Consider the following 21,712-nt stretch of genomic DNA (forward strand, 5'->3'; position numbering starts at 1 on the left):
TCCACCACTAACAGTGTCTCTCGGCTGGCAACTAGGGGGGCTCCGCCACATCCCCGTTTCATGCCCAGGTAATGCACTGATTTAATGCCCAGGTAATGCACCGGTTTCATGCCCAGGTAATGCACCGGTTTCATGCCTAGGTAATGCACCGGTTTCAGGCCCAGGTAATGCACCGGTTTCCTGCCTAGATTATGCACCGGTTTCAGGCCCCGGTAATGCACTGGTTTCATGCCTAGGTAATGCACCAGTTTCATGCCCAGGTAATGCACCGGTTTCAGGCCCAGGTAATGCACTGGTTTCAAGCCCAGGTAATGCACCGGTTTCATGCCCAGGTAATGCACCGGTTTCATGCCCAGGTAATGCACCGGTTTCAGGCCCAGGTAATGCACTGGTTTCATGCCTAGGTAATGCATTTGTTTCATGCCCAGGTAATGCACCGGTTTCAGGCCCAGGTAATGCACCGTTTTCATGGCCAGGTAATGCACCGGTTTCATGCCTAGGTAATGCGAGGAATCTGTGTGTGGACAACAAATGCCTCTCTCCAGAGCACCTGAACAGCTGCGGGGCCATCAACTATCCACGCCCCTCAAGTGCGCTCTGCCACCGGCGTCGATATGTCAGGCGCAAGGTCCCTGTGGGAATGCAGGGGCATGTGATTTCAGGTCCCCCACAAGGTCTCCCTCGTAGGGCAGTGTTTTTCGTGGCCACTCAAAATCGGGAGTATTGCTTGTGGGAAGCAGCAACAGACAGAGGGGGTCATTCTGACCCTGGCGGTCATGGACCGCCAGGGCCAACGACCGCGGGAGCACCGCCAACAGGCTGGCGGTGCTCCCATGGGCATTCTGACCGCGGCGGTACAGCCGCGGTCAGAAACGGAAAACCGGCGGTGTCCTGCCAGTTTCCCGCTGCCCTGGGGAATCCTCCATGGCGGCGCTGCAGGCATCGCCGCCATGGGGATTCCGACCCCCTTACCGCCAGCCTGGCTCTGGCGGTCTTGACCGCCAGGACCTGGCTGGCGGTAACGGGTGTCGCAGGGCCCCACCAAGATTTTCAGTGTCTGCTTGAAATCGCGACTGGTGCAACTGGACCCGTCGCACCCCTTCCACTCCGCCGGCTCCATTCGGAGCTGGCATCCTCATGGAAGGGGGTTTCCCGCTGGGCTGGCGGGCGGCCTTCTGGCGGTCGCCCGCCAGCCCAGCGGGAAACTCAGAATAACCGCGGCGGTCTTTTGACCGCGCAGCGGTATTCTGGCGGTTCCCGCTTGGCTTCAAGCTCAGAATGACCCCCAGAGTCTTTTTACTGTACGGGAAGCTTAGGCAGCATTTCGCCAAGAATTCATGCTGGATGGGGAGAATAAAAGCAGAATAATGCACGGGCCAGCCACGGTGCTCTGTACATCTTGGCCACACCCCCATTAAACACAGTGATTTGCGCTGCGTTGCGTTACTCTAGATTTATCAAGCCACACAGGGCCACGCAAGGTGGCTTGATAAAATGAACTTAAGAGTTGTGTCACTCTTGGGCCCTGTTATGTGGTGCAAAGACAACACAAGTTTTTAATAAATCTGCCCCAAGGTTTCACATAGCTCACTGACTGCAGATAGTGACAATAGCGTGCATGTCTTGGTGACAACTGGCACTGATGGTGTAGTGACATGGAAGGCGTACATAGCTTAGGGACTGCAGTCACCCTAAGTATACATGTCTCAGTGAAAGCAGTCACTCACTCAGGGAGTATGAGGCCAGGAAGCCTCCAGCTTGCACAGACTCATCACTGCGGAAGTGGACTCTCAGTGAGTTGGCGGAGGAGGTGAAGGTCTGGCCGGGGGCCTTGCCGCACAGTCTCCTCTCCTGGACAGACGCCATCATCGGCTCCTCACGGACACTCACATAGTCATAAGCACATCTCTGTGAAGACTCCAGGAGCACCGGGCCAATGTGCAGCGAGACCTGCAGAGGATCACACATCACAACATGAATGTGGAGACCTGCAGAGTATCAGACATCATAACAAGAATGTACAGACCTGCAGAGAATCAGACATCACAACAAGAATGTGCTTAATAACAGGCAGACCTGCAGAAAATCAGACATCATGACATGAATGTGGTTAATGACAGGCAGACCTGCAGAGAATCAGACACCAGACTATGAATGTGGTTAATGACAGACCTGCAGAGAATCAGACTTCACAGCATGAATGTGGATAATGACAGGCAGACCTGCAGAGAATCAGACATCACAACATGAATGTGGTTAATGACAGGCAGACCTGCAGAGAATCACACATCCCAACATGAATGTGGTTAATGACAGGCAGCCATGCAGGGAATCAGACATCACTTCAAGGATGTGGATAATGACAGGCAGCCCTGCAGAGAATCAGACATCACAATAAGGATGTGGTTAATGACAGGCAGCCCTGCAGACAATCAAACATCATAACATGAATGTGGTTAATGACAGGCAGCCCTGCAGAGAATCAGACATCACAATAAGGATGTGGTTAATGACAGGCAGCCCTGCGAGACAATCAGACATAATAACATGAATGTGGTTAATGACTGGCAGCCCTGCAGAGAATCAGACATCACAATAAGGATGTGGTTAATGACAGGCAGTTCTGCATTTATAGGACTTTGAGCTAGGAATATGATAATTTCAAAGAACCAATGAAAAGAGACCCACAGAGAATCTGACGAGGAATGTGGTTAGTGAAAGGAGGATCAGCTGGCAGGAATGTCATCATTCCCAAGGAATGATTTACAGGGAGAGAGAGTTAGACATCAGAACAGAACTGTTGATAATGACAAGCATCTCTGCAGAGATTCAGACACCACAACAGGAATGTTGATAAAGGCAAGCATCTCTGCAGAGAGTCAGACAACAGAAGGAGTATTTATAAAGGCAAGCATCTCTACAGAGAGTCAGACACCACAACAGGAGTGTTGTTCATGACAAGCATCTCTGCAAAGAGTCAGACATCAGAACAGGAGTGTTGATAAAGATAAGCACCTCTGCGGAGAGTCAGACATCAGAACAGGAGTGCTGTTAATGACAAGCATCTCTGCAGAAAGTCAGCCATCCGAACAGGAGTGTTGATAAAAACAAGTGTCTCTGCAGAGAGTTAGATATCAGAAAGGAATGCTGATAAAGACCATCAGGCAGACCATCAGGCAGATCATCAGACAGACCATCATGCAGACCATCAGGCAGACCATCAGACAGATCATCAGACAGACCATCAGGCAGACCATCAGGCAGACCATCAGACAGATCATCAGACAGACCATCAGACAGATCATCAGATAGACCACAGACAGACCATCAGATAGGATGGTAGTGGCCTTTCCCAGGGAGGACATGCAGAGGTTGCCCTGGTATTCGTTCCATTTTGTCCATATTTTAGTCCATTTTCTGGGGCAGCCTCTCCCCTCATACACAACCTTTTCAGCGAGCATGCACCAATCTAGATCTTTCTTCAAGTTTCTCAAGTGGGGCGGTTCCTCTGCCCCCCAGCATCGTACAATGAGCCGACTGTAACCCAAGTTTGTTCCATCCTGGACATGTCTGTGGAGTCCCAAATATTAAGTAGACATCATTTTGCGCTGAGTTCCATGGAGTGGCCAATACGGGCAAGCACATTTCACCAACACTATTGCACCACAGGACAGCTCCACGAGATATGAAGAAAGGTCCCCACTTGGCCGCATTTCCTTTGACAGCTATTGTCCTGGACCCTCCCCGCTTCTGTCCGTGTGGTGCAAGAATAGTAAGCCTGTGTAGGATTTTCAGCTGTATGAAGCGAACGCGCATTCGTATGGCTACTTCCTTAGCGGACACCAGGGCTTCCTACCTTTCGTTATCGGTGGCGTTAAGTTATTGGCGTAGAAACTATTGGGGTCATGTGTGACATAGACTCCCAGATATCGGAATCCATCTTGCACCACCCTTGCCCCACACTCCCCATGGAGTATGTAGATTAGGCTTTTCTACCAATTGATGGTGTAGCCTGAGTAGGTTTCGAAGTGTGCGCGTGTTTGCATTGTTCTGCCTACTCATAGTGGTGGATTGGAGATGTAAAGCAGGATGTCATCTGCATATAGTGAAATCGTGTCCTCCCAGTCTTGCAAGCAGTGTAGGCCCCGGATCAGGGGTCTTCTCTAATCCAAGTCGCTAAGGGCTCCAAGGCTAGAATAAATATTAGTGATGAAAACGGGCAGCCTAACGGGTGCTGTGCTGGAGCCGGAAACGTCTGGGCCACATCTCTATTGACCATAACCTGGGCCAGGGGCTCTGTGTATAGGAGCTTGATCCACTGCAGCTACCGTGGGCCGAAGCCCATCTTTTCTAACACAACAAACATAAAGGGCTATCTTGGCGTCTAAGGAGAGAACCAGTACGTCCTCAGGTTGCGAAGCAGCCTGACCCAGAACCCCATGAAGTCACCGCAGATTGCTGGCTGTGTTTCAACCCGGCATGAAGCCAGTTTGGTCCGAGTGGACAAGGGTTGTTATTACTTGCACTAATCGTGAGGCCAATGCTTTCTCCAGGATCTTAGCTTTGCCGTTTAATAGTGATATGGCCTGTAGCATGTGCATTCGTCCAGCAGTTTTTCATCCTTGTGACTGACCACTATGTTTGCTATTCATTGGACTCTGGAAAGAGATCCAGAGGCGTAGCTTTCTTGGAACAATTTGAGCAGGTGTGGGACAATCTTTGCTGCTGTGAGCTTGTAAAGTTCTGTGAGGTCCCCTCCTAACAATTCTTTTACCTCTTCTGATAGGCCTGGAAGTCGGAGGTCAGCTAGAAATTCCACGGACTTGTCTACCATAGCGCTCGCTACTATCGAGTACAATTGGGTGTAGTAGGTGGCAAAAACCTCTGCCACCATCTTTTCTCCCTTCACCAGCTCACCTGCAGTGGTCTGAAGATCTCTGTCTCTTCGTTTCTGATCTTGCCTTGGTCGTGTTTTGGTGTTTCCCATTTGCCTCCAGCCCTCCAACCATTCCCATGCTTCAGCAGGGGTTTCAAAGTACCAGGTCTTGCCTTCAACCATTATCTGCAGTTTTGCCAGGAACATCATTGAATACTTGATTTCACGGTCTCGTAGGGCCCTCCATGTAGCTGTGTCTGAGTCTTTGGATTTTAAGTATGAAATCTGGAAAATGGCTTATCCTGGCATTCTCGTATTCGATCGGGGAGCACTTCGAGCCATTTGGATGATAACATCCCAGTCTCGATAATTGAAAATACGTGTGATTATAGGGCGAGGTGGGGCACCTGGTTTTGGAGGAGTGCCCTTTGTCCGGTGGACCCTTTCCACTAAGAGGTAGTTTCAGAGGCCCGGGGGCTGAAGCAGTTTGAGTATGAGGTCTTCCACGAAGAGGTCCACTGCTGGACCCTTCAAGCTTTCCAGTACCCCTATGATTCTGTTGTTGTTTCACCTTGATCGACTTTCAAAGTCCTCTAATCAACTTTCTAGGGTAGGTGTAGTGACTTGTAGGTCTTTGACCTCGGTCTTCAGAGCTGCATTGTCTGCTGTGAGAGTGGCAATTGTGTCTTCGGCTTCTGTCACTCCAGCACCCAGGCTTCTGAGGTCTGTTCATAGCAATGTGATCTCTTGCGTGACCGAGTCTATTTTGCTCTCCAGAGAGGTACAAACCCCCTGAATTGCGGCCAGGATGTCCTGGAGTGTAGGAGGTCTTGGTTCATCAGGCGATTACTCCACATTGGGTGATAACACAAGGGCTCCTGGTGTCTTCATAAAGCCTTTGGACAAGATATATTGTTCTAGCTTTGTCTGGTCGGCGGCACAGGCCTCTTTGCCCCTCTGTCATGATCATTGAAGATAGAGGCAGAGTGGTGGTAACAGGGGCTAGGTCAGTCAGGAGTCCATGGAAGCAGACTAGGTAATCTCCGACACCTGCCAGGGGACTGTGTGCGGTCTCCCTGTGGCCTGTCAGTGCTCCTGCATCTGCTTCTCCACTTCCCCATAGAGTCATCTGGCCCGATGGCCAATTCAGCAGATCGGCACTTTGTGGGTACCAAAGCATCAAGTGTCTCTGATTTAAGATTCCTCAAAGGAGAGTTCTTAGGAAACCTAGGCTCCTCCATCTTCAGGGCCATTGTACCTCAGGCGCTCCTCCACAACGAGCTGGGCCCCTCTGGGAGTGTCTTGGAGCCCCAGTGACTCTCTGCAGTTACAGGCAGGCTGGGGTCATGACAGAATTTATATCAGGGGCGATTGCGGATCCAGGCCACCATGCAGCCTGGGTGCCCACCGAGCCTCCATGAACTAGTCATGGCCCACCGCGTCGGCAGGTCAAACTCAGAGGCCACAGGGGAGGAGAACGGCAGCTATTGTTAAAAGTTAATGTCACTGGGGCACCCCACCTGACTTGCTTGTGGGATAGGCAGTCTCCGTAGCAGTCTCTGCAGGAGATATAGGTGCTGGTCGGCCCTATGAGTCACCTCTACTGTAGAATGGCCACCACAGCCAATTGCAGCGCATTGTCCAATGTTACCCCTGTCAGGTACTGGATGAATCCTCAGCCAGCATTATTCTAATTTTCTTTCAAAATGGGGGTGGGAGCTGGTATCTAGCGCAGCCCTCCTCCATCCCCCTCACCACTTCATCTTGCATGGCAGCCGGCAAGTGCACAGCTCCCCCAGCCTGTGTAGGCCTCACCGTCACCGCTTATTGATGTAAGGCATCAATAGCCTTAGGTAAGCATCTCCTGTCGGGGTGGTGTAGGGGGCTGGCTCCCCACTGCTCCATCTCCCAGTCTGACACGCAAGGTCAGGGCTTCCACAGACTGTACTGTGTGTGTTCAGTGTCCGAGTCACCGCCAGGGCCCCCTGCTGGCCGAATATGTATGGTGGGGGTCTCCACTCACTGGCCCAAGTCATTGGGGGCTTTGGATGTTGGATAAATTGTCAGATTTATGGGGAGAGGTCGTGGGTGTCAGGAGCCACACTAGGCTGTGGCCATCTTTCTCGGCTGCAGGCCGTGCCCCAGAGCAGGAGTGTTGCGAAAAACAAGCATCCCTGCAGAGAATCACACATCGGACCAGGAGTGTTGCAATTGAAATGTGGTTTCTGGTTGGCTAGGGTATGCACCTCAGGCAGGCAGAAGCCACCACTCTAGTCAGGGCAAATAAGTTACACATCAAAGATAACCTGTGCTCACCCCCTGGTAGCGTGGCACAGAGCAGTCAGGCTTATCCTTAGAGGTCATGTGTAAAGTGTTTGAGCAACATAGTCGCACCAGTGAAAGAATAAATGCACCACAAAAGGGACTCCACACAAGGTTATGTAAAAGTACAAATATATTATACATAATTCATAGATCAGCACAACATAAACCAGTGATCACTTTGCTGCTAGGCAGTTGTCACAAACATCACAATGAGTGCAACAAAAAAACTACTGTTTGATTGTCAAACATCATAAGGGAAAGCATTACTGTGCATATTATACAGCCCCTTGTGGCAGTATTCATGGTCCTGGCCTGGCAGATATCAGGATGGGTATAGAGCGAATTATCAGGGTATGAAGCACACCAGAAAAACATGTACATTACCCAGTGTCCCCATAAAACATGGACCCCCCTCAGGGATACTCTCCCAGTTATCCTATATGATGTGGTGACGTTTGAGGAACACCTGAATCATAACTTGACTGTCAATAGTAACGCAATACACCATAGGGCAGGGGTCTCCAACCTTTTCTTTAGTGAGAGCTACTTCTGATCAGTGAAAATTATCGTGAGCTACCGAAGGCCAATCAACTTGTGCATTATTACCAAACACCCCCACGCCAAACTTTCTTGACTTGAAGCCTAATATTTATAGAGTCAGATACTGTTGCTTAAACAAAATACTTCACCTAGGAGCACTGGCTTCCATGTATGTCAGTGCGAGAATGGTATTTGGGGGATGTATGAACATGTGTGCATACGAATGGGATATATGCCTTGGGTAACTGAGAGCTGGTGTCACATGTACTTGTGGCACAGGGCATGCCTTTCGTCATACCTGGCACAATTACATGTGTAGCAAAAACATACAGCCATGTTTTTAAATGGGAGGAGTTTAAAGTGCAAAAATGTTCATAAAGTGGAATATGTTTCTACACTTTGAAAAATACAGTCATTGTTTAAATGGGTGAAATTTAGTTATAAATATGGCATATGGAGTGTTATACTGGGCACTGTGAGCAAGAGACCTGCGGTGAGTAAATGCAACACTTTGAGAACATTTAAAAGAAAGGTTAACTTAATCATAGGGTAACTTTTCTTTTTAATTTTCTAGGATTTAAAAGCTTCAAGAAACCTTATTTTGTTCTCACTTTCAATACTGAGTTGACAAGGACTTTAATTTAAGAGTTAAATAGCTCAGTGCTTCAGTTGTTAATCTCTGAGCCCGGGGTCATAAATCTGACCCCAGCACCGCTCCTTATCAGGCCCTGCTATCTGCAGTCTGGTGATAATAATGCAAAATAAACACAGCCCTCCCTTAACTTTAAAAGGAAAAATGTGACCCTGTTCTTATTTAAAAATGAATTCCAGGCTGTGAGCTACTCTGAAGGGGTGGGAGCTACTAGTAGCTTGCGATCCACTGGTTGGAGACACCTGCCCTAGGGCATCTGGCCAAGAAATACACAATTTGGTTATGTCATGTGACACAAAACACCATGTATCAACGAGAGTACCCCCAATCACCACTTCTCACCATCAGCGTATCAGGGCTCCCAATGACCCTACAGGGTTTAAGGCCCTGGCACCCCTCTTAGCGAAGTTATGGATGTTGTGGAGTGCTCAGACACGAAGGAGAATGACAATTTGATCAAGAGGCGTGGAATCCACTGCACATCTGCTTAGGGAGATACAGTAGTTTTAAGGCACGTTTTTCAATGTAGCCCAACCACCTCCCGCTGGCAGACGGGGGTTTCCGTAATGGATGCAGGCTAACCAGGGTCGGACGAGTGCCTTTCAGGTACGAGGGTGGGGAATTGTAACTGTGTTGGCTGTGGGGATCAATCACCTCCTTAGTGGTTGCAGAGTGAAAGGTGAGCAAAGTTGGAAAGTGTGCCTCTATGACACAGTAGCAGGGAAAAGTAGCGGTGATGGACGGCGGACCAATCTTTGGTTGGCTGGGTTCTCCTTCTCAGAAACACAGCAGCCTCCTACTGGCACACAGGGGGTGGGGCCAGCCGTCACTGCAGCAACCTGGGTACAGCTGGAAAGACAGCAAGCGGACACAGGCCGTTCACAGTTGCAGTTCAAGCGCTGCGTGCCCATCCACAATATTCTTTCTTTCAGAGTGCTCACCACATGCGGGATAATGCAGGGCGAAGAGCAGAGTCCTCACCAGGTGTAGGGTACAGTGAGAAAGTTAGCCATTACTTGAAATGAGAAATAAAGCGCTCACCACATATAGAGAAGATCGGGGGGCACAAAGCGGGCGGCAGGCCAGCTCATCCAGCCAGGTAGAAGGCAGGGATGGCGGTTCCTCCCCACATCACCCCAGTGCCCAGGGAGTTCAACATCAGGGAACAGGCTGGCAGCAGGGCAACAAGTAGAAAAGCAATCTAGGGAGTTCTGTATGTTACCCAGCTGCAGCAGGTAGCAGGGCAACCACAGAGGAGTCATTTGTGCAGTCCAGCAGTCCTTCTTCCAGTTCAATCCCAGTTCCAAAGTTGCTGTAAAAATCGTGGGGCAAGAGCACCTGTACTTATACTCCAGGTCCCCTGCTTCTAGAAGGTGAGAGAAGGCTCTAGCCAGATCTGACCAGTTCCAAGAATTTCCCTTCTCCCCTACTATGGCTCTAGACATCAGTAGGAGGTAAACGAGCCTTTGTGTGAGGGCAGGACACAGCCTATACAAGTGTAAAGTGTGCCCGCCCTCTCTCCCAGCCCAGGAAGACCATCAGTATGCAGATAAATGCAGATGCGACCCTGTCGCACCTAACCCTCCCTGATGGTGGCTGTCTGGAGAGTATGCACCAAGTTGAGCTGTCACTCTGCCTTAGACGTGGATTGGGGTCAGGCTGCAAAGCATCAGAGTTACAAGCACAGAGAAATGCCCACTTTCTAAAAGTGTCATTTCTAAAATAGTCATGTAAAACCCACCTACACCAGTAAACAGGATTCCCACTACCATTCCAAACATACCAAACATGCCCATGCTACTCCTTACTGTTGGACCTTTTTGCTTATGCAAGGTCATCCCCAATCTTTTTGCCTCCTGCCTCTTATTTTTTCTGACCTGTTGCTGTTGATTTTCTTTTACTCTGAGCACTTTACCACTGCTAACCAGTGCTAAAGTACATTTGCCTTCTGTGTAAATTGTATGTAATTGGTTTATCCATGATTGGCATAGTTGATTAACTAGTAAGTCCCTAGTAAGGTGCACTAGAGGTGCCAGGGCCTGTAAATCAAATGTTACTAGTGGGCCTGCAGCACTGGTTGTGCCTCCCACATAAGTAACTCTGTAATCATGTCTCAGACCTGCCATTGCAGTGTCTGTGTGTGCAGTTTTAACTTTAAATTCGACTTGGCAAGTGTATCAACTTGCCAGGCCTAAACCTTCCCTTTTCTTACATGTAAGACACCCCTAAGGTAGGCCCTAGGTAGTCCCAAGGGCAGGGTGCAGTGTATGGTTAAGGTAGGTCATATAGTAATGTGTTTTATATGTCCTGACAGTGAAATATTGCTAAATTTGTTTTTCACTGTTGCAAGGCCTATCCCTCTCATAGGTTAACATGGGGGCTACCTTTAAATCTGATTAAAGTGTAGATTCCCTTTGGGAGCGGACGGACATGTGGAGTTTGGGGTCTTTGAGCTCACAATTTAAAAATACATCTTTTAGTAAAGTTGATTTTAAGATTGTGTGTTTGAAAATGCCACTTTTAGAAAGTGAGCATTTTCTTGCTTATACCATTTCTGTGACTCTGCCTGTTTGTGGATTCCCTGTCTGGGTCAGTTTGACAGTTGGGCTGGTTGCACCTTACACTAGACAGTGACACAAAGGGAACTGGGGTGTAGCCTGCATATCCTGATGAGCCATCTGTGCTAGGAGGGAGGGGAGGAGTGGTCACTTACACCTGAAAGGGCTGTGCCTCTCCTCACACAATGCAGTCTCCAACCCCCTGGTGAGTGTCTGGGGCCTGGCCTGGGCAAGGCAGGATTTCACATTCCAATGAGACTTTACTTTGAAGTAGGCCTACTTCAAAGGAGAAATTGGGTATAACCACAGACTTTAGAAAAACTTCTGGAAACAAGAGGAACCTCTGCCTGGAGAAGAGCTGAAGAGCTGAGGAAGAAGAGCTGCCCTGCCTGTGACTGTGCTTTGTGGACCTATCCTGCAGTTGCTGCTTCTGCCAGAGTAAGAGGGCAAAGACTGGACTTTGTGTGCCTTCCATCTTGTGAAGATCTCCAAGGGCTTGATTTAGAGCTTGCCTCCTGTTGTTTTAAGTCTCAGAGACAGCAAAGACTTCTCTCTGCCAGCACCTGGAGTCTCTGGAGAGACTCCTGCTCTGACAAGTGGTGCCCTATCCAGTCCCTGGGCCCTTGAACGGAAAGCTGGTGGAAATACCAGGAAATCGACTTCGGACGACTTTGGACCGACGCCGCTGCTGAATCCGGTGACGCCGCCTGCAACCGACTCCGTGATCTTCGTTGGAACGCGACGACCTTCGCAGGCCCGACGCCGCTGCAGCTCCGCTGAAATCCGCAACTCCGTGGAAGTCGCTGCACCACGTCGTGACCGACACCACTCGAAGTGCACAGATTCAACGTTTTGCACATCGACCTGTTTTCACTCTTCACCAAAGGCACTGTACTTGGGGGTCTACGCAACTCCGTGTCCGGCACCACTGGTGTCGGCTTGTTGGGAATGACTCCGTCACGATGCCGTGTTAACACCTCATCGAAGCATTTTGTGTTTCTAAGCGCTATCTTTGAGTTTAATCTTTAAAAATTCATAACTTGACTTTTCTATGTTGGATTTTTGTTGTTTTGGTCTTGTTTTGTTTAGATAAATATTTCCTATTTTTCTAAACCGGTGTTGTGTCATTTTGTAGTGTTTCATGAAGTTACTGTGTGTGTTGGTACAAATACTTTACACCTAGCACTCTGAGGTTAAGCCTACTGCTCTGCCAAGCTACCAAGGGGGTAAGCAGGGGTTATCTGAGGGTGATTCTCTTTTACCCTGAGTAGAGTGAGGGTTCTTGCTTGAACAGGGGGTAACCTGACTGTCAACCAAAGACCCCATTTCTAACACTTACAGATCAGAAATTACAACTTGGACATATGTAAGGGAATTTCAAAGGCAAACCTATGAGAGGAGCAGCACTCACTGTAGTGAAAAAAGAAATAGGATGTTTGTCCCTACTAGGACATGTAACACATACAAATGTATTTATGTATAATGTTTTATATAGCGTGGAAATGACTCTTGCGAGTATCAGAGTGCTTTGCAAATGTTTACCATACAGGTGGGATAAACGACAGAATAATCAGGAGTGAAAGCCGGCTGAGACCGAGTCTCCAAAGAAATGTGGATAGTGAATGTTAGATAACTTCAATAATTTGGTTAGAGGTTCCATGAACAGACTGTAAAGAGTGAGTATGAGTGTGAACTCCTGTGGGACTCCCAGTGTGACCATTGTGAGGTTAGATAAGGACATATTTGCCCTGAATCATTGAGTTCTGTTGTGGAGAAAAGAAGCGAACCAATTAACGACGGCACTCAATAGACCTATCCTACGGCAAAGTACTTTTAGGAGGCTATCATGTTTGACAGTATCAAAGGCTGATGAGAGGTCAAAGAGGATTAGAAGGCAAGATTCATTCTGATCCAACATTTTTAGAGCATAATCAACTATGTGTGTGAGTGCTGATTCTGTGCTGTGGCCCTGATGGACACCTGATTGGAATTGTTCTAGGAGGTTGAATTGTGCTACATGTTTGCAAAGTTGAGTATGGACACCTTTCTCAAGGTGTTTCTAGTGTCGGAATATTAGAGATTGGGGGGAAGTTGTTTGGGTCGGAATGATCCGCCATGGTTTTTTAAAAATGGGTGTAACCTATCCCACTTTAAGGCAGACGGGTATCGATCCTTGAAGTAGTTATTCATTAACAATCTTGGTCCAGAGAGGAAGAAAGGACATTTTGATCTCACTAAAGATATTTAATGGAAGAGGGTCACTAAAGAGGTTTGATGGTTTTATTGTTGTAAGGATTTTGAGAATGGCGCTTTCATCAAAGGTTTAGAGTATGTTGCATTAAGCACTGTTTTTGGGGGTGGGCACTGAGTCACCTGGTGGCTCATCGATCAGGGGTGGGGGGTGCTGATATGAGGTGAGAAAGGCAAGTGCCCCCCAGCTGACGGCTAATTGGTTTCAATATTTCTTGTCTTTTCTGTGAGGAAGGAGGCAAACTCTTTGCAGTTTGGTTGTGAAAGAGACCCAGTCGGGGAAGGGTTTAGTTGCCTGTTGGATTGTAGCTTGACAAGCCCAAACACTTTTTTGGGATGATTTCTAGCTTTATCTAATTGGTTTCTATAGAAATTTGCTTTAGAACTCCTGATATGTTTGTTGTAGATGTTCCTCTGAGAACTCAGGTGTTTATGGTGTTTTAGGGAAAATTAGTGCTCCATGAACGTTCAGCTAGTCTAAGCTTACGTCTTTCTGAATTTAGGCTATCATTGAACCATGGTTTGGATTCTCTGGTGGACATTCTTTTTAGGTGCTATCGAGCCAAGAGTGTTCAGCATGGAGTTCTTATAATGGTCAGTAGGTGCACGGACATCCGTCATATCCACAGGAGGTGTCAAAATGTTATTGCTGAGGGATGTCAGATCATTCAGGTTTGAGTTACGCAAGCTCCTTTTCCTGTGTTTGGGTTTCTTTTGTGGAGGCTTTTTGTCCTCCTACCTTTTACATACACAGGACCCGGCCCATAGGGCTATGTAGGGCCTACCTTAGGGGTGACTTAGGTGTAGTAGAAGGGAGTTTAGATCTTGGCAAGTGGTATTACTTGCCAAGTCAATGTGGCAGTAAACAGTGCACTCAGGCCCTGCAGTGGGAGGGCTGAGAGAAGTTTGAAAGGCTACTTCTGTGGGTGGGGCGATCAGTGCTGCAGGCCCACTAATAGCATTTAATTTACAGGCCCTGGGTATATGGTATACCACTTTACAAGGGACGTACAGGTAAGCCAAACAGGTGTACACCAATTGTACCAAGTTGTAGGGGACAGATCACATGCACTTTAGCATTGATTAGCAGTGGTAAAGTGCCCAGAGACCTAAAGTCAACAAAAAGAGGGTCAGAAAAATAGGAGGAGAAAAGCAAAACATTTGGAGATACCCCTGCAGAAAGGGCCATTTCCAACATGTTGATAAAGACGAGCATCCCTGCAGAGAATCAGACATCAGGACAGGAGTGTTGATAAAGACAAGCATCTCTGCATAGAGTCAGACATCAGAACAGTAGGGCTGTTAATGGCACGCATCTCTGCAGAACATCAGACATCAGCCTTCTTCCACCACAAGATCACCGACATCTACAACAGCTTCACCACAAACAACACAAACCCTCCACCGGAACCCACCACCAACGACGCCACCATCCTCACCTGGACCCCAACCACCACCGAGGAAACCACCCGCGTCATGAACTCGATCCACTCTGGATCTCCATCCGACCCCTGCCCACACCACATCTACAACAAAGCCGACAACATCATCGCCCCCCACCTCCGGGACGTCATCAACGCATCTCTCACCTCCGCCACCTTCCCAGAGAGCTGGAAACACGCAGAGCTCAACGCCCTCTTAAAGAAACCTACAGCAGACCCCACCGAACTCAAAAACTTCCGGCCAATCTCTCTCCTACCGTTCCCCGCCAAAGTGATTGAGAAAATCGTCAACGCCCAACTCACCACCGCCCTGGAAGCCAACGACTCCCTCGACCCCACACAGTTCGGCTTCAGAGCTAACCACAGCACCGAAACCGCCCTCATCGCAGCCACGGATGACATCAGATCCCTGACCGACAAGGGAGAAACCGTGGCCCTCATACTCCTGGACCTCTCTGCGGCCTTCGACACTGTCTGCCACCGTACCCTAATACGCCGCCTGAGCAACGCCGGCATCAGAGGCAAGGCCCTGGAATGGATCATCTCCTTCCTCTCCGGAAGAACCCAGAGAGTCCGCCTCCCCCCCTTCAGATCTACAGCCACGGAGATCATCTGCGGCGTACCTCAAGGATCCTCCCTTAGCCCCACTCTCTTCAACGTCTACATGACCCCCCTAGCGAACATCGCACGCAAACATGGACTCGACCTCATATCCTATGCCGACGACACCCAGCTCATCTTATCCCTCACCAACAACCCCACCTCAGCAAGGACCAGACTACACGACGGTATGAAGGAAGTAGCGAACTGGATGACAGACAGCCGGCTGAAACTGAACACAGAGAAAACGGAGGTCCTCATCCTCGGCCCTACTCCCACCGCCTGGGACGACTCCTGGTGGCCTCCCGCCCTAGGCAGCACTCCCCAGCCCACCAACCACGCACGCAACCTCGGCTTCATCCTGGACTCATCCCTCTCCATGACCAGACAGGTCAACTCAGTGACCTCAGCATGCTTCAACACCCTCCGCATGCTCCGCAAGATCTTCCGCTGGATCCCCATCGACACCAGGAAGACCGTCACCCACGCCCTCGTCACCAGCCGCTTGGACTACGGGAACACTCTGTACGCCGGCATCACCATCAAGCTGCAGAAGAAACTTCAACGGATCCAGAACGCGGCCGCACAACTCATCCTGGACATACCCCGCCACCACCACCTCTCCGGACACCTGAAGAAACTCCACTGGCTCCCAGTCAACAAGAGGATCACCTTCAGACTCCTCACCCACGCACACAAAGCATTGCACAACCTCGGACCCAAACTCATCAACAACCGCGTCTCCTTCTACACCCCTCCGCGCACGCTACGCTCGACCGGACAAGCCCTGGCAGCCGTCCCCCGCATCCGCAAAGCCACCGCCGGAGGAAGATCCTTCTCTTTCATGGCAGCAAAGACCTGGAACTCTCTGCCCAGCCACCTTCGCGCCATACCTGATCACCTCTCCTTTAGAAGGCAGCTCAAGACCTGGCTCTTTGAGCACTGATCCCCCACCCCCCCAGCGCCTTGAGACCCTTAATGGGTGAGTAGCGCGCTTTATAAATGCGAATGATTGATTGATTGATTGACATCAGAACAGGAGTGTTGATAAAGACAAGCATCTCTGCAGAGGGTCAGACATCAGAACAAGAGTGTTGATAAAGACAAGCATCTCTGCAGAACGTCAGACATCAGAACAGGAGTGTTGATAAAGCCAAGCGTCTCTGCAGAGAGTCAGACATCACAACAGTAGTGTTGATAAAGACAAGCGACTCTGCAGAGAGTCAGACATCAGAACAGGAGTGTTGGAAATGACAAGCATCTTTGCAGAGAGTCAGACATCAGAAAGGAGTGTTAATAAAGACAGGCATCCCCGCAGAGTCCGACACTGGAACAGAAGTGTTGATAAAGACAAATGTCTCTGCAGAGAGTCAGACATCAGAACAGAAGTGTTGATAAAGACAAGCATCTCTGCAGAGAGTTCGGACATCATAACAGGAGTGTTGATAAAGACAAGCATCTCCGCAGCCAGCCATCAGAACAAGAGTGCTGAATAAGACAAGCATCTCTGCTGAGTCAGACATCAGAACAGAAGTGTTGATAAACACAAGCGTCTCTGCAGAGAGTCAGACATCAGAACAGGAATGTTGATAAAGACAACTATCCCTGCAGAGAGTCGGACAACAGAACAGGAGAATTAATAAGGGAAAGCGTCTCTGCAACGAGTCAGACATCAGAACAGGAGTGTTGATAAAGACAAGCACCTCTGCGGAGAGTCAGGCATCAGAAAGGAGTGTTCATAAAGACAAGCGTCCCCGCAGAGAGTCAGACATCAGAACAGGAGTTCTGATAAAGACAAGCGTCCCCACAGAGAGTCAGACATCAGAACAGGACTTGCAGAGAGTCAGATATCAGAACCAGAGAGTTGCTCTGCAGAGAGTCAGACATCAGAACATGAGTGTTGCTCTGCAGAGAGTCAGACATAAGAACAGGAGTGTTGCTCTGCGGAGAGTCAGACATCAGAACAGGAGTGTTGGTAAAGACAAGCATCTCCGCAGTCAGACATCAGAACAGGAGAGTTGCTCTGCAGAGAGTCAGACATCAGAACAGGAGTGTTGATAAAGACAAGCATCTCCGCAGCCAGCCATCAGAACAAGAGTGCTGAATAAGACAAGCATCTCCGCTGAGTCAGACATCAGAACAGAAGTGTTGATAAACACAAGCGTCTCTGCAGAGAGTCAGACATCAGAACAGGAATGTTGATAAAGACAAGTATCCCTGGAGAGAGTCGGACAAAAGAACAGGAGAATTAATAAGGGAAAGCGTCTCTGCAACGAGTCAGACATCATAAAAGGAGTGTTGATAAAGACAAGCATCTCTGCGGAGAGTCAGACGTCAGAAAGGAGTGTTCATAAAGACAAGCGTCCCCGCAGAGAGTCAGACATCAGAACACGAGTTCTGATAAAGACAAGCGTTCCCACAGAGAGTCAGACATCAGAACAGGACTTGCAGAGAGTCAGATATTAGAACCATAGAGTTGCTCTGCAGAGAGTCAGACATTAGAACAGGAGTGTTGCTCTGCAGAGAGTCAGACATAAGAACAGGAGTGTTGCTCTGCAGAGAGTCAGGCATCAGAACAGGAGTGTTGATAAAGACAAGCATCTCTGCAGTCAGACATCAGAACAGGAGAGTTGCTCTGCAGAGAGTCAGACATCAGAACAGGAGTGTTGATAAAGAAAAGCATTTCCACAGAGTCAGACATCAGAACAGGAATGCTGAGAAAAACAAACGACTCTGCAGAGAGTCAGACATCAGAACAGGAGTGTTGATAAAGACAAGTATCTCCGCAGAGAGTCAGACATCAGAACAGGAGTGTTGATAAAGACAAGCATCTCTGCAGAGAGTCAGACATCAGAACAAAAGTGTTGCTCTGCAGAGAGTCAGACATCAGAATAGGAGTGTTGATAAAGACAAGCGCCTCTGCAGAGAGTCAGACATCAGAACAGGACTTCCAGAGAGTCAGACATCAGCACCGGAGAGTTGCTCTGCAGAGAGTCAGACATCAGAACAGGACTTGCAGAGAGTCAGACATCAGAACCGGAGAGTTGCTCTGCAGAGAGTCAGACATCAGAGCAGGAGTGTTGTTAAAGACAATCGTCTCCGCAGAGAGTCAGACATCAGAACAGGAGTGTTGATAAAGACAAGTGTCTCCGCAGAGAGTCAGACATCAGAACAGGAGTGTTGATAAAGACAAGCATCTCTGCAGAGAGTCAGACATCGGAACAGGAGTGTTCATAAAGACAAGCGTCCCCGCAGAGAGTCAGACATCAGAACAGGAGTGTTGATAAAGACAAGTGTCCTTGCAGAGAGTCAGACATCAGAACAGGACTTGCAGAGAGTCAGACATCAGAACCATAGAGTTGCTCTGCAGAGAGTCAGACATCAGAACAGGACTTGCAGAGAGTCAGACATTAGCACCGGAGAGTTGCTCTGCAGAGAGTCAGACATCAGAACAGGACTTGCAGAGAGTCAGACATCAGAACCGGAGAGTTGCTCTGCAGAGAGTCAGACATCAGAACAGGAGTGGTGATAAAGACAAGCGTCTCCGCAGAGAGTCAGACATCAGAACAGGAGTGTTGATAAAGCCAAGCATCTCTGCATAGAGTCAGACATCAGAACAGGAGTGTTGATAAAGACAAGCATCTCCGCAGAGAGTCAGACATCGGAACAGGAGTGTTGATAAAGACAAGCGTCTCTGCAGAGAGTCAGACATCAGAACAGGACTTGCAGAGAGTCAGACATCAGAACCAGAGAGTTGCTCTGCAGAGAGTCAGACATCAGAACAGCACTTGCAGAGAATCAGACATCAGAACAGGAGTGTTGCTCTGCAGGGAGTAAAACACTGACACAAGACAGTGGTTAATGTTAGATAGACATGGACTAGTGCAGAATCCAGCATCAATATAAGAATATGGAGAGTCCAAAGGACCAAGGTCTCACCCTCCTCTCATTCCTGGCCTCTCTGCCACATTTACATACCTCCTCACCCCCTCTCACACCTGAGCCCTTCTCTCCATCCAGATCGGGCTCTCCCTTCACTCTCTCTCCCCCTTCCCTCTTACACGTCCTCTGCTCCTTACCTTGCGCCCTGGGGGGGCAGAGATGATCCAGACACAGTTCATGTCATTGGGGTAATTCAAGGGGTATCCGGGCGAAGAGAAGTTCCCTCCAGGAGCCACCAAGGACCCACCACATGTCACTGAAAGACAACAAAATACAACATTCAAGAGGCATATGCTTGGGGGGGTTCAGACCTACTGTACCCTAAGCCGGGGGTAGGGACCTACAGTACCGTGTGCTGAGCAGGGATCACTTCCTGCTATACCCTAGGTATACCACTTCCTGTTGTGCTCTAAGCTGACATCACTTCGTGCTGTACCCTGAGTCACGGGTTCCATCCCTGGGAGAGACCTACAGTACTGTGTGCTGAGCAGGGATCACTTCCTGCTATACCCTAGGCAGGAAGTGATCCATGTAGAGGGTGCCCTATGCTGACATCACTTCCTGCAGTGTCCTGAGCCAGATGTCCCATCCAGCTGTAGAGACCTACAGCACTGAGTGCTGAGCAGGGATCACTTCCTGCTATACCCTAGGTATATCACTTCCTGTTGTGCCTGGAGCTAGGGGTCCCATCCAGCTATAAAGTCCTATTGAGTACTGGATAGGGATCACTCCCTGCTGTACCCTGTGTATGTCACTTCCTGTTGTGCCCTATGCTGACATCACTTCCCGCAGTACCCTGCTTCCATCCAGCTGTGGAGACCTACAGCACTGAGTGCTGAGCAGGGATCACTTCCTGCTATACCCTGTGTATGTCACTTCCTGTTGTGCCCTATGCTGACATCACTTCCCGCAGTACCCTGCTTCCATCCAGCTGTGGAGACCTAAAGTACTGAGTGCTGACTAGGGGTCACTTCCTGCTCTGGGCAATGCAGGGATTGCTTCTTGTTGTGCCCTATCACTTCCTGCTATTCCCTAGGTCACTTTCGGCTGCACCGAACACAGGGGCCTTTCCTGTTAAATGCTCAGTAGAGATCACTCCCTACTATACCCTGTCCAGGGATTGTTTCCTGTTATACTCACAGCCGGGATCACTTCCTGATGTACAGAACACAGGGGCCCTTTCCTGTTACATGCTCAGTAGAGATCACTCCCTACTATACCCTGTCCAGGGATTGTTTCCTGTTATACTCACAGCCGGGATCACTTCCTGCAGTACCTTAGGAAGGGACTAATGGTTGTTCCCTATGCAGGGATCAGGCACTGCTCTACCCTATGTAGGAATACTTTCCGCTGCACCCTGTCTAGTAGGCACTTTATGATGCATCCCATGCAAGTAATGCTTCCTGCTGAACCCTGCATGTGGATCACCACCTGTTAGATCACATTCATTGAACATTCCCTGTTGTATCTCAAGTAGGGATCGCTTCCTGCTGCACCCTGCAAATGGATCGCTTCCTGCTGCACCCTCTACATGGATTACTTCCTGACGCATCCTCTACATGGATCACTTCCTGCTGCACCCTGTACATGCATCACTTCCTGCTGCACCCTCTACATGGATCACTTCCGGCCGCACTCTGTATACGGATCACTCTCTACCGCACCCAGTCCATGGATCACTTCTTGCTGCACCCTCTACATGGATCACTTCCTGCCACACCCTGTCCATAGATCACTTCCTGCCACATCCTCTAAATGGATGACTTCCTGCCGCACCCTGTACATGGATCACTTTCTGCTGCACCCTGTACGTGCATCACTTCCTGCTACACCCTCTACATGGATCACTTCCTGCTGCATCCTCTACATGGATCATTTCCTGCTGCACTATGTACATGGATCACTACCTGCTGCACCCTCTACATGGTGGACTTCCTGACACACACTCTACATGGATCACTTCCTGCCACACCCTGTACATGGATCACTTCCTGCTGCATCCTCTACATGGATCACTTCCTGCCACACCCTCTACATGGATCACTTCCTGCTGCACCCTGTACATGGATCACTTCCTGCTGCACCCTCTACATGGATCATTTCCTGCCGCATCCTCTACATGGACCACTTCCCGATGCACCCTGTACATGCATCACTTCCTGCTGCACCCTCTACATGGATCACTTCCGGCCGCACTCTGTACACGGATCACTCTCTACCGCACCCAGTCCATGGATCACTTCTTGCTGCACCCTCTACATGGATCACTTCCTGCCGCACCCTGTCCATGGATCACTTCCTGCCGCATCCTCTAAATGGATGACTTCCTGCCGCACCCTGTACATGGATCACTTTCTGCTGCACCCTGTACACAGATCACTTCTTGGCACACCCTGTCCATGGATCAATTCCTGCCACACCCTCTACATGGATCACTTCCTGCCACTCCCTCTACATGGATCAGTTCCTGCAGTGCCCTCTAGATGGATCACTTCCTGTCGCACCCTACACGTGGATCACTTCCTGA

General features: G+C 49.3%; 1 protein-coding gene across 1 annotated transcript in view; it reads right to left on the bottom strand.

The window, feature by feature from the left end:
• Nucleotides 1–1,719: 1,719 nt before the first annotated feature.
• Nucleotides 1,720–21,712, bottom strand: part of LOC138285947 (astacin-like metalloendopeptidase) — a 192,376-nt gene continuing 172,383 nt past the window's right edge. The window contains exons 9-11 of the mRNA XM_069226466.1: nt 19,323–19,441; nt 4,775–5,062; nt 1,720–1,950 (exon numbers count right to left, since the gene is read on the bottom strand). Of these exons, the coding sequence (XP_069082567.1) occupies nt 1,720–1,950; nt 4,775–5,062; nt 19,323–19,441 (638 nt within the window). The remainder of the gene's footprint in view (nt 1,951–4,774; nt 5,063–19,322; nt 19,442–21,712) is intronic.

This window comes from Pleurodeles waltl, chromosome 3_1, assembly GCF_031143425.1.
Source record: "Pleurodeles waltl isolate 20211129_DDA chromosome 3_1, aPleWal1.hap1.20221129, whole genome shotgun sequence".
In the NCBI taxonomy this organism is placed as follows: domain Eukaryota; kingdom Metazoa; phylum Chordata; class Amphibia; order Caudata; family Salamandridae; genus Pleurodeles; species Pleurodeles waltl.